Source organism: Pogona vitticeps, chromosome 2, assembly GCF_051106095.1.
Source record: "Pogona vitticeps strain Pit_001003342236 chromosome 2, PviZW2.1, whole genome shotgun sequence".
Classification (NCBI taxonomy): Eukaryota; Metazoa; Chordata; class Lepidosauria; order Squamata; family Agamidae; genus Pogona; species Pogona vitticeps.
Window position 1 is genome coordinate 21,261,244 of NC_135784.1, and position 23,187 is coordinate 21,284,430.

General features: G+C 45.0%; 1 protein-coding gene across 1 annotated transcript in view; it reads right to left on the reverse strand.

The window, feature by feature from the left end:
* LOC140704015 (uncharacterized) overlaps nucleotides 1-23,187 on the reverse strand; it is a 32,261-nt gene that overhangs the window by 1,276 nt on the left and 7,798 nt on the right. The window contains 7 exon segments of the mRNA XM_078386823.1: nucleotides 110-232; nucleotides 3,299-3,364; nucleotides 3,537-3,589; nucleotides 5,604-6,891; nucleotides 7,886-9,436; nucleotides 10,726-10,852; nucleotides 21,246-21,916. Coding sequence (XP_078242949.1) covers nucleotides 110-232; nucleotides 3,299-3,364; nucleotides 3,537-3,589; nucleotides 5,604-6,891; nucleotides 7,886-9,436; nucleotides 10,726-10,852; nucleotides 21,246-21,881 — 3,844 coding nt within the window. The 5' untranslated portion in view covers nucleotides 21,882-21,916.

The window sequence follows — 23,187 nt, forward strand, 5'->3', positions numbered from 1 at the left end:
GACATTTCGAAAGGCTGGCAAACTGTAGCTGTAAGATGGTCCCTGAACTCATTAGGTTCCTTGTCTCTCTCTGCTGACTGATCCTCTTTCATTCCACTTTCTTCCTCACCTATCTCAGTTCTCTTCAGCAGGTTCACTTCGCTTGCCGGGGCAGCGGTTTTGGGGACATCCATCGGCTCATTTCTGTCCCACTGAGGATTCTCCATCTTGACCTGCCTTCCCATTGTGTCATCTGCAAAGAAAGAATAATTTTGCTCATTCTTTGGACTCCAGAGAAAGGCTCTGGAGCAGTGGTTCCCAACGTTGATTGCTCAGATGTTTCTGAATTACAGCTGCCAGAAATCCTGTCCACCACAGCTAGTGAGGAAGGCTTCTGGGAGTTGTAGTCCAGGAAAATCTGGGGATCCAAGGTTCTGAATCAGTGATTTCCTTTAAATTTTTTGGTGGTGTTTACATCACAGGATGCCAAACACAATGCTTTGAATAACCCTTTTTCCTCAGGTGAAATAAGAGAGAATTTAAAAGCTCTCCCTGACATCAGTTTTAAAATAAGGAACTTAGTTAGTTAGGCATCCTTCAGTCTCGAAAGACTATGGTGTCGTGCTCTGTATGGAGGACTTGGAACAGCGTCTAGTGTGGCTGAAGAGGCCAATTCGAGAGTGGCAATCTCTTCCACACTGAAGACAAATCCAATCTGTCCCCTGTCCAGCTCCCTGGTTTTGCTGCTTTTGTGACTTCTTCTTTGCCTCGGCCTGCTGGACAAGGGTCTCTTCAAATTGGAAGAGGCCGTGAAGCACTGCCTGCCTCCAGGCTGAATGGTCAGATGTCAGGGTTTCCCATCTGTTGAGGTCTATTCCTAAGGCCTTCAGACCCCGCTTGCAGATCTCCTTGTATCGCAGCTGTGGTCTCCCTCTGGGGCGATTTCCCTGCACTAATTCTCCATACAGGAGATCCTTTGGAATTCGACCATCAGCCATTCTCACGACGTGCCCAAGCCAAAGTAGACGTCGCTGTTTCAGTAACGTATACATGCTGAATATTCCAGCTCGTTCTAGGACTACTCTGTTTAGAACTTTGTCCTGCCAAGTGATGCCAAAAATCCGTCGGAGGCAATGCATATGGAAGGTGTTCAGCTTCCTCTCCTGACGTGCACAAAGGGTCCAGGACTCACTGCAGTACAGGAGTGTGCTCCGGACACAGGCGCTATAGACCTGGATCTTGGTATGTGTCGTCAGTTTCTTATTGAGCCATACTCTCTTTCTGAGTCTAGAGAACATGGTAGCTGCTTTGCCAATGCGTTTATCCAGCTCGACATCCAGGGAGAGGGTGTCAGAGATGGTTGAGCCAAGGTACACAAAGTCATGAACAACCTCCAATTCTTGTGTGGAGATGGCAATAGAAGGAGTTGAGTCCACACCCTGGCCCATGACTTGTGTTTTCTTCAGGCTGATTGTTAGTCCAAAGTCCTGACAGGCCTTACTGAAATGATTCATGAGTTGTTGGAGGTCTTCAGCAGAGTGAGCAACAATGGCTGCATCATCTGCAAAGAGGAAGTCCCGCATGCATTTCAGTTGGACTTTGGTCTTTGCTCTCAATCTGGAGAGATTAAAGAGCTTTCCGTCTGATCTAGTCCGGAGATAAGACACCTTCTGTTGCAGTTCCAAAGGCATGCCTCAGCATGACAGCAAAAAAGATCCCAAAAAGGGTTGGTGCGAGGACACAGCCATGTTTCACTCCACTTCGGATGTCAAAGGGATCTGATGTTGAACCGTCAAAAACTACTGTGCCTTTCATTCCCTCATGGAAGGATCTGATGATGTTAAGGAGACGAGGTGGGCATCCAATCTTGGGAAGTATTTTAAAAAGGCCATCCCTGCTAACCAAGTCAAATGCTTTTGTAAGGTCTATGAAGGCCACTAAGAGTGGCTGTTGTTGTTCCCTGCATTTCTCCTGCAACTGTCGGAGGGAGAATACCATGTCAGTGGTGGATCTATTAGCTCGAAATCCACACTGTGATTCTGGATAGACTCTGTCTGCAAGCATCTGGAGCCTCTTCAGCACCACACGGGCAAGCAGCTTCCCTACAATGCTAAGAAGAGAGATGCCACCGTAGTTATTGCAGTCGCCCCTGTCTCCTTTGTTCTTGTACAATGTGACAATGTTTGCATCCTTCATGTCCTGTGGTACTCCACCTTCCCTCCAGCAGAGGCAAAAGATTTCATACAGTTCGGTAGTGATGATCTCCTTACCACATTTCAGCACTTCAACAGGAATGTTGTCCCTTCCAGGTGCCTTGCCGGAGGTGACGGCATCCAAGGCCGCAGTTATTTCTGCTAGGGTTGGTTCGCTGTCCAGCTCTTCCAAGACAGGCAGACACTCAATGTTATTTAATGCTTCTTTGCTTACTACATTCTCTCTGGAACTACTTACAAATAAAAAAAATCATGCATTGTCAAGTCCATTCTGACTTAGGCAACCGTTTTCAGGGTTTCCCACATAGAGAATATTCAGAAGTGCTTTACCCTTCCCTTCCTCTAGAGGGAGCCCTGTGACTGTGCAGCTTGCCCAAGGACACCAAGGCTGGATTTCTTGGGATGCACGGGAGGGAATCAAACTCCCAGCCTCTGGCTCTGCAGCCAGATACCTAAACCACTGAGACATCCAGCCAGATAAGGAACCAATGTCTGCCTAATAATGGATTATCATTTTATTTCTTTAAATGAAGCAACCAATTGGAAAAAACAACAAAGAATGAAGAAAAAAAGATGTTTTATATCAAATGATGATCCTCCATCAGCATAATGGGCACTCCTGGCAGAAAACAGCCCTGCTAACATTTCACAAATCTTCCTTGGGGAGGGAATTTGCAGTCCCTTTTGGTTAATAGAGGAGGCAGTTATTTTTACAACTAATTTGTAATAGTCAAAATCCTATTAATCAGGTCCACTGGTGTATTAAGCAATCCCTGTATATTCTGGAAGCTAAATTTATCCTGTCACTGAAAGAATAAAATGGTCATTGTCCTGGCAGGGGTAGGCGACAAAGATGAAGGATGAAAAGAGCCAGAATCCTGCCTTAAAGGGAAGGATACATGAGGCAAAGCCAGAAGATGATGACTAATATTCATCATACCAGTCATACTCTGCCAATTTTGTTGCTTTTCCATCCAAATTAGAAGGAGAAATACGAAGGTTAACGGCTGAAGGAACTCAGGGGGAAATGGCGGGAATAGAAGGGAAGAAGAGGGTGGAGATAGAGGCGGGAACAGCAGATATAAAAAGGAGGGAGGAACAGTTACCTCCAGCTTGGGAATGGGTCTGGATGGAGGATCCCTGGACCGGAGCTTGGGAGAGGCTGAGAGTGCCTAAAGAGGAGAGAAATCCCCCGAGACTGTCTTATCGGGGTTGAAGCGGAAGCCAGACAGTGGAGGCAAAAGCTGAGCGGAAAAAGAAGTAGAGAGAGAAAGGAGTTTGGAATGGAGGGTGAGCGAAATGAGGAAGAAGGGATGCTGGGGGGAACCCGGAAGACCTCCACACCCGTTGGATGGTCCGTGTGGGTGGACGACCGGGAGGATGACACCATAACCCTGCTGGAAGGTGAAGCGGGACATACGGTAGACCCGAACTTCTCTATAGACTGGCCGGGTCCAGGGAACGCTGGGGAAGGGAACCTGTTTCTGGATGAAGAATGGAAGCCCCTTGCTGACTCACTGTTGGAAGAACAAAAACGTTGGAATAACTTTGTTGACACCAGTTATTTGTTGAACACTCCAATAAACACCACACCTGTTTCTAAAGTACAAAAATTTCCTGATTTATTTGAATAAAGAAAAGAGCCACAAATCAAACCCTCACAGAGGGACAAGGCTCAGAACCCACACTCGAGAGTTACTGACAGTCAAGAGTTTGGAAGTTATTTTCCATCAGTAATTCATTCCTATTACTCACTAACAGCGGTCGAAAAACTGTTCTACATTACAACAATGGAAAAGGTTTTGTTACATTATCTGGTGCACTGCCCATTCTTTTTTCTCATTTTCTGTACTTTTGGGGAGGAAAAGTCTCCGTATTGATAGGGTAAGAATTTTTTTTTTACAAAACTACTATTTCAAAGTATTTCAAAGTGCCTGTCAGATAGAACTTTTGAAAGCTACCTGAAGAGGCACCATGTTCTTGGACTACAACTCCCAGAATCCTTCACTACTAGGTGTGCTGACCAGGATTTCAGGGAGTCATTGTTCAAGAACATCTGGGGAACCAAGATTGGGAACCAAAGCTCCAGTTGGCCCAGCCACTGGGCCTTTCCACCTGTAGGATATTCAAAATACAGTAGGACCCCGCTATCCGTGGCATCAGTATCCACTGGTTCATTTATCTGCTGCCTGAAAATCCCAAATACTCCAATGAACACCTATTTACAGTACAGTGGTGCCTCGCTTAACGGGCGCCCCGTTTAATGACAAATCTGCATAGCGATTACGTTTTTGCGATCACAAAAGCGATTGCATTGCGATGGTTTATATAGGAAAAAATCGCTTTGCGATGATCAGTAAGCTGTTTCGCTTACCGATTTTCGCATAACCATGTTTTCTCAACAGCTGATCGGTGGTTCCAAAATGGCCGCCGGGTAAAAAAAAGGCCGGCTGCTGTCTTTTTGCGCCCGTTCCTCGCTTACTGGGCAGCGACAATGGCGGCCATATGGAGGATTTTTGCTTAAAGGTAAGTTTTTTGCCCATAGAAACGCATTAAACGGGTTTTAATGCATTCCTATGGGCTTTTTTTCGCATAGCGACGAATCTGTATAGCGACGATTTTTACTGCAAAGATTATTGTCGCTATGCGGGACACCACTGTATATGCATATCCAGGGTGCATTTACGGGAACTGGCCACTAGAGGGGGCAGATTATGAAATGTATAGTGTTTAATATTTCGGCTTGGAACCAATCCGCTGTGAATACCACAGTTGTAGCGATCAGTCTCGCTCTCACCTGTCTGTCACAGATGAACAGTGAAGGAGACTATGAGTGGACGGAAGGCAGAGCCAAGTGTGAAACTTAAAAATGAACTAAGAGTGAGTTAGAGATCTGCAAGAACGCTGAATGGAAGAGAGAGTTAATAGAGTTCTAAAGATAAAGAATTGGTTCAAATACAAGTGATTAGCAACCTGTGATTTACTTATTGACTATTAATCAGATGTTAACTTCCCTGATCTAACAAATGACTTAAGTTTTAAAAGCACAAATGTTTCCATGATTAAATGGTATTAAGGCAATAATACCTGGTGGCAGTGAAGAAAGAAGAAGAGCGAGAACCTAGTGAACGCCTGGGGGAATAGGGACTTCAGGGGAAATCGCTACAACAGTCCTACTGTAGTACCAACCTATAATACTCAGATAAAGACAGACTATCCGAAAAACATTTTTCTGATTCTCAAGGCATCTGTATGTCTCTTCACCTACAGCGATTCCCGGGCGATCATTCAGGTGAAGTCACTAACTGAAACATTTCCTACATGGAGGGCTTTCATATAATCATAATGAATATTTTTTTCAAGTATTTCATCACTTTGAAGCTTTTCCCACACTGAAAGCATTTCTATGGCCTCTCCCCAGTATGAACTATCCGACGGGTTTTCAACTGGCTGTTCCGCCCAAAACTTTTCCCACACTTAAGGCATGTATGTGGTTTCTCTCCAGTATGAATCCTCCAGTGGGTCATCAGGTTTACTTGCTGACTGAAGCATTTCCCACACTGAGAGCATTCGTACGGTTTCTCTCCAGTATGAATTATCTGATGAGTTTTCAAGTGGTTACTCCGCCCGAAGCTTTTCCCACACTCCAGGCATGTGTATCGTTTCTCTCCACTATGAATCCTCCAGTGGCGCCTCACGTTTTGTTGACTACTGAAGGACTTCCCACACTGAGAGCATTCGTACGGTTTCACTCCGGTATGAATCCCCTGATGGACCAGCAAAGCTTTTTCCTGGTTGAAAGACTTCCCACACTGGGAGCATTTATACGGTTTTGTGTCGGCTCCAGTATGGATGCCTTGGTGTTTTTTCAAGTATCTTCCCAGGCAGAAGCATTTTCCGCAATGATAACATTTGTACGGTTTAGCTCCAGTATGAAGCCGTTGATGTGTATTCAAATTTCTTCTCTGACTGAAGCTCTTTCCACACTGAGAACATTTGTACGGTTTCTCTCCAGTATGAGATTTCTGGTGGCTCACCAAATTTCTTCTTTGAGGGAAGCTCTTTCCACACTGAGAACATTTGTATGGTTTCTCTCCAGTATGAGATTTCTGGTGGCTCACCAAATTTCTTCTTTGAGGGAAGCCTTTCCCACAATGAGAACATTCAAACAGCCTTCCCTCACTTTGAATTCCGTGACTCTCCCCACTCGCAGAATCCTTAGGGTCCTCTTCTGGATGATCGCACTGATACGTGTCCAAATGATCTCCTTCCACATTTTCCAAAAATTCAGGTTTTATATCTCCAGTTACCACCCTCTGTTGTTTATCAGAGTATACATTTTCCTGGAATGCTTCTTCTGATGTGACACATTCATTATGGTTCTTTCTGGTACAGATCCGGTCAGGTTCTGATTTGCAAGGATACCTTTGGCCGCACTTGAGGGTTGTGCGTGTTTCCTCCCTTGTAGACATTTTGAAAGTCTGGCAAACTGTAGCTGTAAGATGGCCCCTGAACTCATTAGGTTCCTTGTCTCTCTCTGCTGACTGATCCTCTTTCAGTCCAATTTCTTCCTCACCTATCTCAGTTCTCTTCAGTTGGTTCACTTGGCTTGCCGGGGCAGCGGTTCTGGGGACATCCATCGGCTCATTTCTTTCCCACTGAGGATCCTCCATCTTGACATGCCTTCCCATCGTGTCATCTGCAAAGAAAGAATAATTTTGCTCATTCTTTGGACTCCAGAGAAAGGCTCTGGACTGCAGTGCTTCCCAACCTTGGGTGCCCAGATGTTTTTGAACTACAGCTGCCAGAAATCCTGTCCAGCACAGCTAGTGGGGAAGGCTTCTGGGAGTTGTAGTCCAGGAAAATCTGGGGATCCAAGGTTGGAAATCACAGTGATTTTTGTTAATTTTTTTTGGTGGTTTTTACATCACAGGATGCCACACACAATCCTTTTGGTAACCCATTTTCCTCAGGTGAAATAAGAGATAATTTAAAAGCTCTCCCTGACATCATTTTTAAAATAAGGAACTAATTAAGATTAATAAAAATCATACATTGTCAAGTCCATTCCGTCTTAGGCAACTCTTTTCAGGGTTTCCCATGCAGAGAATATTCAGAAGTGCTTTGCCCTTCTCTTCCTCTAGAGGGTGCCCTGTGACTGTGCAGCTTGCCCAAGGACACCCAGGCTGGATTTTTTGGGATGCACGGGAGGGAATCGAACTCCCAGCTTCTGGCTCTGCAGGATGTCTCTCCACTGAGACATCCAGCCAGATAAGGAACTATTGCTTGTCTAATAATGGATAATCATTTTATTTCTTTAAATGAAGAAACCTCTTGGAAATAACAAGAAAGAATGAGGGGAGAAAGAGGTTTTCTATCCAATGGTCTTCCTCCAACAGCATAATGGGCACTCCTGGCAGAAAACAGCCCTGCTTACATTTGACAAATCCTCTTTGGCGAGGGAAATTCCAGTCCCTTTTGCTTAATAGAGGAGGTGGTTCATTTTCCAACGAATCTTTAATAGTCAAAATCCTATTAATCAGGTCCACTGGTGTATTATCCTGTAATACTCAGATAAAGAAAGACTATACGAAAAACATTTTTCTGATGCTCAAGGCATCTGTATGGCTCTTCTCCTACAGCAATTTTCAGGTGATCATTCATGTGAAGTCAAAAAATGAAACATTTCCAACATGGAGGGCTTTCATATGAGCATAATGAATATTTCTTCAAGTATTTCACCATTTTGAAGCTTTTCCCACACTGAAAGCATTTCTATGGCCTCTCCCCAGTATGAATTATCTGATGGGTTTTCAACTGGCTGCTCCGCCCAAAGCTTTTCCCACACTCCAGGCATGTGTGCGGTTTCTCTCCACTATGAATCCTCCGGTGCCTCCTCAGGTTTCCTTGCTGACTGAAGCACTTCCCACACTGAGCGCATTCGTACAGTTTCAATCCGGTATGAATCCGCTGATGGACCAGCAAAGCTTTTTCCTGGTTGAAGGACTTCCCGCACTGGGAGCACTTATATGGTTTTGTTTCGCTTGCAGTATGGATGCGTTGGTGTTTTTTCAAATACATACCTAGGGTAAAGCATTTCCCACATTGAGAGCATTTGTACGGTTTATTTCCGGTATGAATTATCTGATGGATTTTCAACTGGTTGCTCCGCCCAAAGGTTTTCCCACACTCCAGGCATGTATGTGGTTTCTCTCCAGTATGAATCTTACAGTGCCTCATCAGGTTATCTTGACTACTGAAGCTCTTCCCACACTGAGAGCATTCATATGGTTTCTCTCCGGTATGAATCCTCCAGTGGCTCCTCAGGTTTCCTTGCTGACTGAAGCACCTCCCACACTGAGAGCATTCGTACGGTTTCTCTCCGGCATGAATCCGCTGATGGACCTGCAAATCTTTTTCCTGGTTGAAGGACTTCCCGCAAAGAGAGCACTTATACGGTTTTGCTTGGGCTCCAGTATGGATGCATTGGTGTTTTTTCAAATAATTTTCCAGGCTGAAACATTTACCACATTGATAACATTTGTATGGTTTAGCTCCAGTATGAAGCCGTTGATGTGTATTCAAATTTTTTCTCTGACGGAAACACTTCCCACACTGAGAGCATTCATACGGTTTCTCTCCGGTATGAGATTTCTGGTGGATCATCAAATTTCTTCTCTGAGGGAAGCCTTTTCCACAATGAGAACATTCAAACAGCCCTCCCTCACTTTGAATTCCGTGACTCTCCCCACTCGCAGAATCCTTAGGGTCCTCTTCTGGATGATCGCAACGATACGTGTCCAAATTATCTCCTTCCACATTTTCCAAAAATTCAGGTTTTATATCTCCAGTTACAGCTCTCTGTTGTTTATCAAAGTATACATTTTCCTGGAATGTTTCTTCTGATGTGACACATTCATTGTGGTTCTTTCTGGTACGGATCCGGTCAGGTTCTGATTTGAAAGGATACCTTCGGCCGCACTTGAAGGTTGTGGGTGTTTCCTCCCTCGTAGACATTTTGGACGGCTGGCATACTGTAGCTGTAAGATGGTCCCTGAACTCATTACGTCCGTTGTCTCTCTCTGCTGACTGATCCTCTTTCAATCCACATTCTTCCTCACCTATCTCAGTTCTCTTCAGCAGGTTCACTTCGCTTGCCGGGGCAGCGGTTCTGGGGACATCCATCGGCTCATTTCTTTCCCACTGAGGATCCTCCATCTTGACCTGCCTTCCCATCGTGTCATCTGCAAAGAAAGAATAATTTTCCTCATTCTTTGGACTCCAGACAAAGGCTCTGGAGCAGTGGTTCCCAACCTTGGGTGCCCAGATGTTTTTGAACTACAGCTGGCAGAAATCCTGTCCAGCACAGCTCGTGGTGAAGGCTTCTGGGAGTTGTAGTCCAAGAACATCTGGGAATCCTGGGTTGGGAATCACGGTGATTTTTGTTTTTTCGTGGTTTTTAAATCACATGATGCCAAACACAATGCTGTTGATAACCCTTTTTTCAGGTAAATTAAGAGACAACTTAAAAGATCTCCCTGACATTATTTTTAAAATAAGGAATTAATTAATAAATATAAAATTCATGCACTGTCACGTCCATTCCGACTTAGGCAACCGTTTTCATGGTTTCCCAGGTAGAGAATATTCAGAAGTGCTTTACCCTTCCCTTCCTCTAGAGGGTGCCCTCTGACTGTGCAGCTTGCCCAAGGACACCCAGGCTGGATTTTTTGGTGCGCTGATTCAGCTTGGCACACAGCGAACACCTATGCCGACTTCTTCACTTCTAGCAATTCACCACTGAGATTTACAACCACGACACCTGGTTCCCATCCTTCTCTGCCAACTGTTTCCTTACTTAACAACAACATTAATAAAGAGACCAAAATGGTCTATTTCTGACAGAGTTCATTATCCTGGCAGGGGTAGCCGACAAAGCTGAAGGGCTGAGGGATGAAAAGAGCCAGGATCCTGCCTACAAGAGAAAGATTTATGAGGCAAAGCCAGAAGATGATGACTAATATTCATCATCCCACTTATATTCTGTCAATATTGTTGCTTTTCCATGAAATTTCCACAGGAGAAGTATATTTAAGCAAAAAAGCTGAAAATGGAATATAACTCGTGGATGTATTGGTTCTTTTCAGGTACAGGACGACTCCCATATCCAGAGGGGGATTTGGTTCCAAGACACCCCCACAGAGGCTGAAAAACAGGGATCACACTGAACACTACTGTATTATAACAGTGAATGCTATACCTAGCATGGTTTTTGGCTCCCTCTAGTGCTAAGTTCTGGGATCGCCATAATTAAAAAAACATTTGGGTTTTTTAAAAATTCTTTTAATATTTGAAGACCGTGGATAAGTGAATCTGTGGATATTGACTCCATGGATAAAGGGTCCTACTGTATATGGGCTCAGAATTGGAACAGAGATTCTCTTCTTTTCGCTCATCTGCTTCCCCCCCCAGTTTTACAAATGGCAAATCAAACGAGCAGATGTGTATGAGACCAGAGCAAAAATCTCCTTACCCAACGAGTTGATGTTCTCGCCCTCCTCCTGAAGAACTTGCCAAAATACGGTCTGACTGCTAGGCTGGGTCAGATCCTGGTGGCTCTTGAGCGAAGATGGGCACGCTTCCTTGGCGACCATCAGTCCCTGTACAGATGGGGGGGAAATGGGAGCCATTTTCTTGGAGGTAAGACTTTGTCATGGGAGAAGAAGAAGAAGAAGAAGAAGAAGAAGAAGAAGAAGAACAACAACAACAACAACAACAACAACAACACCAACACCAACAACACCAACAACAACAACAACAACAACTAAGGCAAAACACAACGGAATACCATATAACTGACAGCAGGAAGCCCACCAAACACATCCATGGAACACATTTTTGAAAGAAGATGAGTTTTCTCATGATTTTGCAGTACCCTTGAAACCTTCTCCTTACTATCTTAAGATGGCTCCAACCCATGGAGATGGATCTACAAGAGGACCGTGGTATCCGTGGGGGATCAGTTCCAAGCCCCGCCCTCCATGGATGCAGGAAAAATGTGGGAAATACCATATATTATACAGTCGTGCCCCGCTGGACGATTACCACACTCTATGACGAATCTGCATTACTTAGATGTTTTTGGGATCGCAAAATGATGTTTAAAATAGGGGAATTTCGCTCCACGTTGATTGGTTCCGTTTCGGGAACCGATTTTTCGATTTACGATGATCAGCAAACAGCTGATCGTTGGGTTTCAAAATGGCCACCGGCTTTCAAAATGGCCGCCTGCCTTTTTCTCGGCCGGATTCCTCACTTTACAGGCACCGAAAAAGGCTGCCATATAGAGGATCTTCACTGGACGAGCAGGTATTCAGCCCATTAGAACACATTAACCGGGTTTAAATGCGTGTTTTATTTCATTTGACGATTTTTTCACTCTACAGCAATTTCGCTGGAATGAATTAACATAGACAAGTGAGGCACCACTGTACAAATGGTAGCATGGTTTCTGGCTCCCACTAGTGATCAGTTCTGGTAAATACACCATGGAAATACAGTGGTGCCTCGCTTAACGAGCGCTTCGTTTAGCGACAAATCTGCATAGAGATGAAGATTTTGCTGTTTCGCTTACCGATTTTCGCATAGCGATGATTTTAGAACAGCTGATCGGCAGTTCCAAAATGGCCGCCGGGTTAAAAAAATGGCTGCCTGCTGTGTTTTCGTGCCCTTTCCTCGCTTACTGGGCAGTGAAAATGGTGGCCGTATGGAGGATTTTTGCTTAAAGGTGAGTTTTTTGCCCATACCATAGGAACGCATTAAACGGGTTTTAATGCATTCCTATGGGCTTTTTCTTTTCTCATAACGACGAATCTGCATAGCAACTATTTTTCTGAAATGAATTATCGTCGCTGTTACAGACAGCTATGACATCACCTGCCCGTCACTGCTGAAGCTATGTGTCATCTATAAATGGCGTGACGGAGGGTGGAACTTAAGGGGTGGAGCTGTTGTATATAAGGGGAGTGAATGGTGTGAGAGAGTTAGATAGGGTTTGGTGATAGGGCCAGATAGGGTTTGGTGATAGGGTCTGATAGGGTTTTAGAGATAGGAACGGTTAGGGCTTGGTGATACTGTGCTATATAGTGAGAGTCTGTGAGTGTGTGAGTGTGACAGTTATATTATTATAGTGATTGACTTATTATTTACATACAAGTGATTTACCATTCCTTTTGTTTGTATTCAATAAATCTTATTTTTATTTTGAAATCATACTTTGGCCTGAAGCTTCATTTGAGAGAATGGTTGGTGGCAGTGGTACTGAAGAGTGATTGTGTGTGATGTAATAGCCCCTTTGTGAGGTATAAGGAGGCTGTTACAATAAAATTGGTGGCAGCGGTGGGATGCGAGTAGTCCAGCAAAGCCTTGGCAAAATCATGCCCAGAGCAAGGGGTCTCCGGTTAGGGTCATCTGAAGTGGAGAGCATGGGTCACCTTCTAGGGCTTTGGCTCAAGGGGAGCAAAGTCTAGTAGAGGGGCGCTAAAACTTCAGAGTGAAAACAGAGACAGGGAAGCTCTGTGGAGAGTACATATTGTGTATGTGTGTGTGGAGTGGCCCAAAGCAAAGGCTGTGGTGGTTTGGCCAGCGTGTCCAGAGTTTAGGGAGACTCTGAGGGGATGGACAGTGCGAAGACCAAGGGCAGCAAAGCTGAGGGATCTCCAGTTAAACAGCTAAACCTAGCTCAAGGTAGAGCTGTGTGAATTTAAGATTGGTGCCAAAGGCAGAATAATAAGTGAACTTTGTTTGGCAAGAGGCCCAGCTTAAGGGGCAGAAGCCTAGCCTAGTTACAGTTGCTAGCTAACAGTGCTGGAGAAGGCTGCAACTGTATTTCACAGACCAAGAGCACAAGAAAAAAGTGACTTTAAACCAAGGCTTGAAAGTTGATTTAGGAGCCTTTGGTGAAATAAAATGCCCTTAACCCGTAGTAGAAAAGATGAACCAAGACCATCTGAAATGGCAGTTAGTTCTGATGAAGAGACAAGTGGGGTAGAGGAAAGATTTTCCTCAGCTCAAGAGGAAAGGTCCTCTAGAGAAGATTTAACAGACCTCAGAAAGCTTGAGTTAGCGCAAGCACATGAATACAGAATGAAACAGCTAGAGATGGAGGAAAGAATAAAACAGCTAGAATTAGAAAAATTGGAAAAGGAGGAAAGATTAGAGAGAGAGAAGATTGCCCTAGAGAGAGAGAGAATGTCTTTTGAAATCAGGAGAATGGAATTAATGAACCAGAACAATAACAATAATAGAAATTCCAACTCTTAAGAAGGGCAGTTGTCAAAAACAGATCTAAATAAATTCCCTACTTTTAAACAGGGAGACTGTCCAGAAGCATTTTTAACTCTTTTTGAAAGAGCGTGTGCTGATTTTTCAGTCAGAGAGTCAGACAAAATGATTATTCTGAGATCTCTAATTAGTGGAAGCCTCACTGAGGTTTACGCAGAGATGCCTATTGAAATGATTAAAGATTATTCTGAATCAGGCAGGCGGTACATCACGGCCTCTCCCAATTTGAAGAGACCCTTGTCCAGCAGGCCGAGGCAAAGAGGAAGTCACAAAGGAAGCAAAACCAGGGAGCTGGACAGGGGACAGATTGGATTTGTCTTCAGTGTGGAAGAGATTGTAACTCTCGAATTGGCCTCCTCAGCCACACTAGACGCTGTTTCAAGTCCTCCATACAGAGCACGCTACCATAGTCTTTCGAGACTGAAGGATGCCTACCTATTCTGAATTTAAAAAGTTGGTGTTTGCCAGGTATGGCATCAATGCAGAACATCTGAGGCAAAAATTCAGAACATTAACCAAGAAGCCTGATGAATTTTACACACAGCTAGGTGCCCATTTGGCTAGATATTTGGATAAATGGTTAGCACAGGAAAATGTACAGACAATTCAGCAATTTAAAAATATTATAGGATTGGAACAGTTTTATTCCCTTCTACATGGTGAAATCAAATATTTGGTAAAAGAAAAGAAACCTCTAGATTTGAAACAGGCAGCTGAGATTGCAGATTTCATCTCACAAATCAGAAAACCTATGTATTCTGAGGGAAAGAGTATGAGAAAAACATGGGAGGACTACAATAGAAATCCCAAGGGACAAGTTAAAAGCCAGCAGAAAGTGGGCGGCCATTTTGTTGGAAAGCCTTCAGAACAGGGCCAAGCCAGAAGCCAGAATTTGGAGGGAAAAGGAAAAGGGGCTGAAAAGGGTCCATGGAGTGATAGAATTTGCTTCATTTGCCATGAAAAAGGCCATATTGCGTCCCAATGTCACAAATCTAAAGAAAATAAAGAAATTTTACCTCAGAAAATGAATTTAAACAAGACTAAATCTGTGTACTGTATTCAGAAGGGACAGATAGCTTCCCCTAGGGAGGAGTTGGTTGCCATAGCAACACCAGCAGAGCTCTCAACAGAAGCAGATAATAGTGAAGATAATACTGTATTCCTGTGGCTGAGATCAGACATTGTCTACTTATAAGAACTGATCCCCAATTATTTGAAGCAGCTGGTGATAATATAGGAATTTTAGACCACAACTATTTAGCATTAAGAGACACGTGCTCTCAGGTCACACTGTGTCACCCTGATATCATACCACAAGATCACATTATACCAAATGAGAGTATGACAATTAAAGGAATAGGGGAAGAAATAGTTGTTTTGCCTGTAGCCGAAGTGTTAGTTCGTTATAAGGGCTGGCAAGGAAATTGGCACGTTGGAATTTCATCGCAACTGCCTTCAGCTGTACTTATTGGGACAGACCTCTCTGAGCATGTTAAGAAAGTGTTAGTTCTTACATGTTCACAACCAGATCAAACAGAGGCAGCTGAAAAGGATACTGACATTCATGAGGGAGAAAATGAAAATATACAACTAGCTGAGGCATTCTCACTTGAAATACCCCAAAGCAGTATATTTCCACAGGAACAGCAAGCAGATCCCACTTTAAAATGTTGTTTTGAGAAAGTGTCAAGCATGGAATTATCCCCTGAATGGTTTGTTATTAAACAGGGTTTACTGTATAGAGAAACACTGATGATCATTTCAAAAGGGGGACATGAGATGCGAAGCCAATTAGTAGTGCCTGCTAAATATCGCCAAATGATTTTAGAAAGGGGACATTCTGATATATTTGCTGCACATTTAGGGATAAATAAGACCAAGCAAAGAATATCTCAAAACTTCTATTGGCCAGATATAGGAAAACAAATTAAAATTTTTTGGCAGAAATGCGATGTGTGCCAGAGACAGGGTAATAACCGTGATAGGACTAAGGCTAAACTGTGTCCATTACCCGTAATCTCTACAGCTTTTAAATGCATTGGCGTGGACATTATAGGGCCGTTGCCTAAGGTCAAAAAGGGGAAACAGATTTATTCTCACTATGGTTGACCATGCCACAAGATATCCTGAGGCGATTCCTTTAAATAACATTGAGACCCATACAGTGGCTGATGCACTATTAAGTTATATGAGCAGAATGGGTTTTGCTTCAGAGATTATAACTGACTTAGGTCCATTGTTTACTTCCAGATTTATGAAGAGACTATGGCAGATCTGTGGTATTAAACATTTAGAAACTTCTCCCTATCACCCTCAGAGTAATGGGTTAACGGAGAAATTTAATGGATCCCTGATGAGAATGATTAGAGCCTATTTAGCTGAAAACCCTAATAACTGGGACCAGAAATTGCAATTATTGCTATATGCCTACAGATCAGTCCCAAAAGAAAGTACTGGGTTCAGTCCTTTTGAACTGCTATTCGGGAGAAAAGTAAAAGGACCACTTGATCTGATTAAGCAAAATTGGGAACAGATTGTAGAAGATCCACAAAATGTGGTCTCATATATAGACACATTAATGAACAACCTCAAAAGAAACTTAGAGTTGGCTGCTGAAATCCTGCAAGTCCAGAAAGTCAAACAAAATGTTTGGTATGACAAAAAGGCTAGGGAACGACGGTTTAACCCTGGAGATGAGGTGCTGATGTTGAGGCCCATCAAGGGGAACAAACTACAATTGAACTGGGCAGGACCTTATAGGATCATTTCAAAAATGTGTGATCTTAATTATATTATTGAAGGAGATGAACACCTAGGCAGGAGGGTAGTTCATGTAAATGCCATTAAGCCATACTATAGAGAGGAAAAGAAAGTGCTTTTTGCAATGAAAGCAGCTGATAAAGAACATGATTTACCATACTGGGAAGGAAGGGGTGAAATAAAGTTCAACCCAGGGGAGGTGAAGATCAGCCCTGCACTCACCCTGGAACAGCAGAAGGAAATAAAGATGTTGGTTACTAAGTATCAACAGGTCTTCTCAAATAAGCCTGGTTTAGCCAAGGGAGTGATGCATAGAATCGATACAGGAAATGCACCCCCACAGGCAGTAACCCCATACAGAGTAACAGGACCTTATGTGGACAAAGTGCACAAGGAGCTGGATGAGATGCTAAAAAAAAATATTATTGTGCCATCGTCTAGCCCTTGGTCTGCTCCAATAGTTCTGGTTGATAAACCGGATGGAAGCATTAGATTCTGTGTGGATTACAGAAAATTAAACCTAGTAACCAAACCAGACGCTTACCCCATGCCCAGACTTGACAACCTGATTGAAACCATAGGGGGTTGTCGATACATTTCCTGTTTAGACTTGACTAAAGGGTTCTGGCAAGTGCGGATAGACCCTAGAGATCAAGAAAAAACTGTTTTTTTGTAGCCCTTTCGGCTTATTCGAGTTTCGTGTCCTCAGTTTTGGCCTTAGGAATTCCCCAGCTACATTCCAAAGGCTGATGGACAAAACTCTGCAAGGGCTCAGTGCATTTACAGTAGCCTACATTGACGACATAGGGATCTTTAGCAACACCTGGCAGGATCACCTTTGTCACCTAAATTTAGTACTGCAAAGGTTAAAAGCAGTGGGGTTGACAGTAAAAGCCAGTATATGTCAACTGGGTAGCCCTGAGATGAAATATTTGGGTCATATGGTAGGGGGAGGTGTTATCAAACCCCTAGAAGCCAAGGTAGAGGCAATACGTAATTGGCCTAGACCCAATACCAAGAAAAAGATTAGATCCTTTCTTGGTTTAGTGGGATACTATAGAAAATTTATCCCCAGGTTCAGCGAGATTGCAGCACCGTTGACCGAGCTGACGAAGAAAAGGAGTGATGACTGCATCCCATGGTCCAGTGACTGCGAGGAGGCGTTCGGGAAGTTAAAGGAGGCGTTAACCAATCACCCTGTGTTGCGTGCTCCAGACTTCGATCGAGAGTTCATCATTTACACCGATGCATCCAACGCCGGGGTAGGAGCCGTGCTGTGCCAGTGTGATGACAACGGAGACCAGCATCCTGTGTCCTACCTAAGCAAGAAACTTCAGAAAGGCGAAAAACACCTGTCGACCATAGAAAAAGAATGTTGGGCCATCGTGTACGCGGTCAAGAAATTAAATCCTTACATCTGGGGGAGACACTTCATTCTGTGTACAGACCACTCACCTCTGATGTGGTTAAAGACTATAAAGGCCCAAAACAGCAAGCTAATGAAGTGGGCTTTAATTTTACAGGACTATGACTTCGAGGTTAAGGTGGTCAAAGGGACTATGAACTGTGTTGCTGACACCTTATCTCGACGACCAGACGACGACAGATGAAGAAAATTGGACTCTTGAAATTAATAAATGTGGTTAATAAGTTATAAAAATATGTGGTTAATGTAATATTGTTCTATATATAAGCAGTTGATTTAATATGTGCAAGTATATTTTGAGTAATATGGTTATGTAAAAGTGTGCTTGATATGATAATGGTAAGTGTTGATATGTGGGGAAATGTATTGTTTTAATGTTGTTTCCAGTTGTTTTGGGTGAAAAGCACCTTAGCTTTCCCCCACAAAACTTTTAAAGGGGGGAGGTATTGTTACAGACAGCTATGACATTACCTGCCCGTCACTGCTGAAGCTATGTGTCATCTACCAATGGCGTGACGGAGGGTGGGACTTAAGGGGTGGAGCTGTTGTATATAAGGGGAGTGAATGGTGTGAGAGAGTTAGATAGGGTTTGGTGATAGGGTCTGATAGGGTTTTAGAGATAGGAACGGTTAGGGCTTGGTGATACTGTGCTATATAGTGAGAGTCTGTGAGTGTGTGAGTGTGACAGTTATATTATTATAGTGATTGACTTATTATTTACATATAAGTGATTTACCATTCCTTTTGTTTGTATTCAATAAATCTTATTTTTATTTTGAAATCATACTTTGGCCTGAAGCTTCATTTGAGGGAATGGTTGGTGGCAGTGGTACTGAAGAGTGATTGTGTGTGACGTAATAGCCCCTTTGTGAGGTATAAGAAGGCTGTTACAACTTTTCGCACAACGACAAATCTGCATAGCAACGATTTTTCCGAAATGAATTATCGTCGCTATGCGGGGCACCACTGTATATATAAATGCATATTTGTTTTTAAATTTATTTAATATTTTCAGTCAGCGGGTAAGCGGATCTACAGATACTGATACCCAGAGACAGTCGGGTCCTACTGTACATCGAAAACTCAGATGGGCAACTAGTGGCCCATAAGCCACATGTGCTCTCTAATAATGTATCTGATCTAAGGTGTCTGATCTTGGGGTGTCTAATCTGGCCATGGTGACACACCTTAGTTCTTCCAATTTGGATTACTGCAATGCGCTCTATGTAGAACTGTTTTTGGAAAAAGTCTGGAACCTCAGAAGCTCCAAAATGCTGCAGCCAAATTCTTAACTAGAGCTGGTGGCTAAAGGGACACATAACTCCCCTGTTACGTTAACTCCACTGGGTACCAGGCCATTTCCGGAAGCTATCTGGGACTGTATCTCCTTATATCAGGAGCCAGGGAACTTTTTTACCTTTTACCCCCTAAAAAAATTATATACACTGACATTACCCCCTTGATTTTAAAGGATCTTGGTCACGCATGGCCAATCAAGTGCTGCCGCTGAAGCCTCACTGCCCAGGCAGCCTCTGCCTGGTGGGGCTGCGCTCAGTCCTTGGCCCCATGGGGACGGCTCCCTTTGTCTGCCAGTTGGCGACTCCTGGGCAGCCGTTGAAGAGCAGGTTCGCCCGCTGGGGGGGGCCGATGCTGCCTCCCATTCCAGCTCCGGCGGCTGCTCGCTGGGGTGGCCGCATCAGGCCTTGGCATCAGGGCTCATATGGGCCTCGCCGTCGAAGTGTCATGGCAGCCAACGCCGGCATTTTCCGAAGGGGAAGCCCCCGCCAGTCAGCTGGGGGAAAATGCCGGCGGTGGCTTCGGAAGGACCGCGTGGGAGCCCTCCCCCGCGGTCCCCCCAAAGGCCCCATTTTCGCCCAGCTGAGCGGCGGTTTCAAAATGGCCACCCGCTGTATTGCCTCGCTTTAGAGGCACCGAAAATGGCCGCCCCTATGGAGGATCTTCGTATAACGGTGAGTTTTCCTCCCATAGGAACACATTAAACAGGGTTTATTTTATTTATTTATTTATTTATTTAATTTATATTCCGCCTATCTAGTCAATAGACCACTCTAGGCGGCTCACAACAGGGGTACAACAATGACTAAAAACGAATTTACAAAGAAGAAAACTTTCAACCATAAAATTATAAACTAAGAAAAAGAAAAAAGGAAAATCAGGATTAGCTAAGGGGGGGTGGGGGGGAAGGCCTGCCGAAACATCATTGTCTTTAATTGCTTTTTAAAAATACCCAGCGAGGGGGCCGCGCGAATATCCGGGGGAAGGTTGTTCCAGAGGCGAGGAGCCACCGCCGAGAAGGCCCGATTTCTTGTCTTCTCCTTCCGGGCTTCCCTCGGCGTTAGGCTCCTCAACCTCACCTCCTGGCTCGCGCGAGTGACACAAGTAGAACTTGGTGGTAGAAGGCGTTCCGCCAAATATCGAGGCCCTAAACCATTTAGGGCTTTGTACGTGAGCATCAACACCTTGAAGTCGATGCGGAATCGGATGGGCAGCCAGTGCAATGCGGCCAGAGTGGGTGAGATATGTTGGAATTTTTTCACCCCACTAAGGAGTCTGGCCGCCGCGTTCTGCACCACCTGAAGTTTCTGCAGCAGCCTCAAAGGTAGCCCCACGTAGAGCGCATTACAGTAGTCTAATCTTGAGATTACGAGCGCGTGCACCAAAGTGGTGAGTGCCCCAACATCAAGATAGGGCCGCAGCTGGGCCACCCGCCTGAGATGGTAAAAGGCGGTTCGGACCACCGACGTCACCTGGAATTCCATAGTGAGCGCCGGGTCAAGATGGATTCCCAAGCTGCGGACCCCATCCTTAGCAGGAAGGGTCACCCCCCCAAAAGAGAGGGAGTTTCCCAAGTTCCCGACTGTGGGGGCACCCACCCTTAGTACCTCCGTCTTGTCCGGGTTCAGCCTCAGCCCGTTCTCCTGCATCCATTGCAGTACGGTCCCCAGGCAGCGCTGAAGGGACAGAACGGCTTCTCCTGCGGTAGGTGGAAAGGAGATGTAGAGCTGAGTATCATCGGCATACTGATGACACCGGGCTCCACACCCCTTGATGACCCCACCCAGCGGCCTCATATAGATGTTAAACATTGGGGAGATGATCGACCCCTGTGGGACCCCACAATTGAGATTCCACGGGGCCGAGACGCTATCCCCAAGCTGCACTCTCTGGGGGCGGTCCTCCAAGAAGGAACGGAGCCAAGCCAATGCGAGGCCACCAATTCCCAACTCGGAGAGCCTCCCCAGGAGGATACCGTGGTCAATGGTATCAAAGGCCACTGAGATGTCGAGGAGGACCAGCAGGGACACTTTGCCCCTGTCAGCCTCCCTCAGTAGGTCATCACACATAATGCGTTCCTATGGGTTCTTTTGCCCCGTATAGTGACAAATCTGGATAGCGGCGATTTATCCGGAACGGATTATCGTCGCTATGCGGGGCACCACTGTATAAATTTTTTTACCCTAATCCATGTTCTATGCTCTCTTAAGCAATATACAGGGTCTCACCTGCCACTTTGCTCTCTCAGCCCCTTCCTGGCTCACGAGGAAGTCCTCCGCCAGGGCCACGGCCTGGGAACACGTGTTGGGCCCTCCTGCCCGGATCCAGCCCTGGAGGTCCGGGGGAAGGCTGGCCAGGAACTGCTCCAGGATCAGCAGCTCCAGGATCTGCTCCTTGCTGTGTCTCTCCGGCCTCAGCCACCGGTGGCAAAGCTCTTGGACTTGGCTGTGAAGCCTCCGGGGGTCTTCCACTTCCTGGCAGGAGAAGTCCCTGAAGTGCTGGCGTCTCACCTCCATCCTCAGGGCATCCCCTCGCAAGATGGCAGCCTTCACTTTCCCATAATCCTCCCTGTCTCCAGCTTCCAGGCTCTGAAAAGCCTCTTCCGCTATGCCATTCAGTGCTGGCAAGAGCCGGGTCACCCACTCCTCTTTGGGCCAATGGCAGGCGTTGGCCACTTCCTCGAAGGAGGCCAGAAAGGCCTTGGCATCATTCCACGGAGCAGCCTCGGAAATCACGGGCTTCTCCCCTCTTCTAGAACTGGGCTCCAGCATCTCCAGAAACTCCTGCCACTGGGCTTCCCAGCGCTGCTTCTCGGCTTCCTTCTTGACCTCTTGTGATCTTCCCCCACAGCCTGCCTCTGCCATAAGCTCACTCCTTCTTCACTGCTTTTCTCTACCACCTAGAGTAAGAATATTTGCAAGTGAGATCTCCTGTTGCAGAATATCTTAGAGAATAACTGAATCCTCATAGCCTTTGGAAAAAAACATTTCTGAAAAACAAGAAAAACATTCTGCCCCATTTTCTACTTTAAAGGTATGACACAGAGTAGCAACCAGTGAAAAGGTATATGATCCAATGGATAAATAACAATTATAATAATAATCTTAGAGCTGCAGAGTTGGAAGAAATTGATTGGGAAGATGGGAGTAAATTATCGAGAAGTCGAATCATTAAGTCGAATCTTCACAGATATACTGTATTGGCGTAAATTGTGGAACAAACAAATAATGGATGTGTGTGTTTAGTCGTTTAGTCGTGTCCGACTCTTCGTGACCCCATGGACCAGAGCACGCCAGGCCCTCCTGTCTTCTACTGCCTCCCGGAGTTGTGTCAGGTTCATGTTGGTTGCTTCGCAGACACTGTCCAGCCATCTCATCCTCGGTCGTCCCCTTCTCCTCTTGCCATCACACTTTCCCAACATCAGGGTCTTTTCCAGGGAGTCTTTTCTTCTCATTAGATGGCCAAAGTACTGGAGCCTCAGCTTCAGGATCTGTCCTTCCAGTGAGCACTCAGGGTTGATTTCCTTTAGAACTGATAGGTTTGTTCTCCTTGCAGTCCAGGGGATTCTCAAGAGCCTCCTCCAGCACCACAATTCAAAGGCATCAATTCTTCGGCGGTCTGCTTTCTTTATGGTCCAGCTCTCACTTCCATACATCACGACAGGAAAAACCATAGCTTTGACTATTCGGACTTTTGTTGGCAAGGTGATGTCTCTGCTTTTCAAGATGCTGTCCAGATTTGTCATCGCTTTCCTCCCAAGAAGAAGGCGCCTTTTAATTTCAGGGCTGCTGTCTCCATCTGCAGTGAGCATGGAGCCCAGGAAGATAAAATTTGACACTGCCTCCATATCTTCCCCTTCTATTTCCCAGGAGGTGATGGGACCAGTGGCCATGATCTTAGTTTTTTTGATGTTGAGTTTCAGACCGTTTTTTGCACTCTCCTCTTTCACTCTCATTACGAGGTTCTTTAATTCCTCCTCACTTTCTGCCATCAGAGTGGTATCATCTGCATATCGGAGGTTGTTGATATTTCTTCCGGCAATCTTAATTCCGGCTTGGGTTTCTTCCAGTCCAGCCTTCCGCATGATGTATTCTGCATATAAGTTAAATAAGCTGGGGGACAATATACAGCCTTGCCGTACTCCTTTCCCAATTTTGAACCACTCAGTTG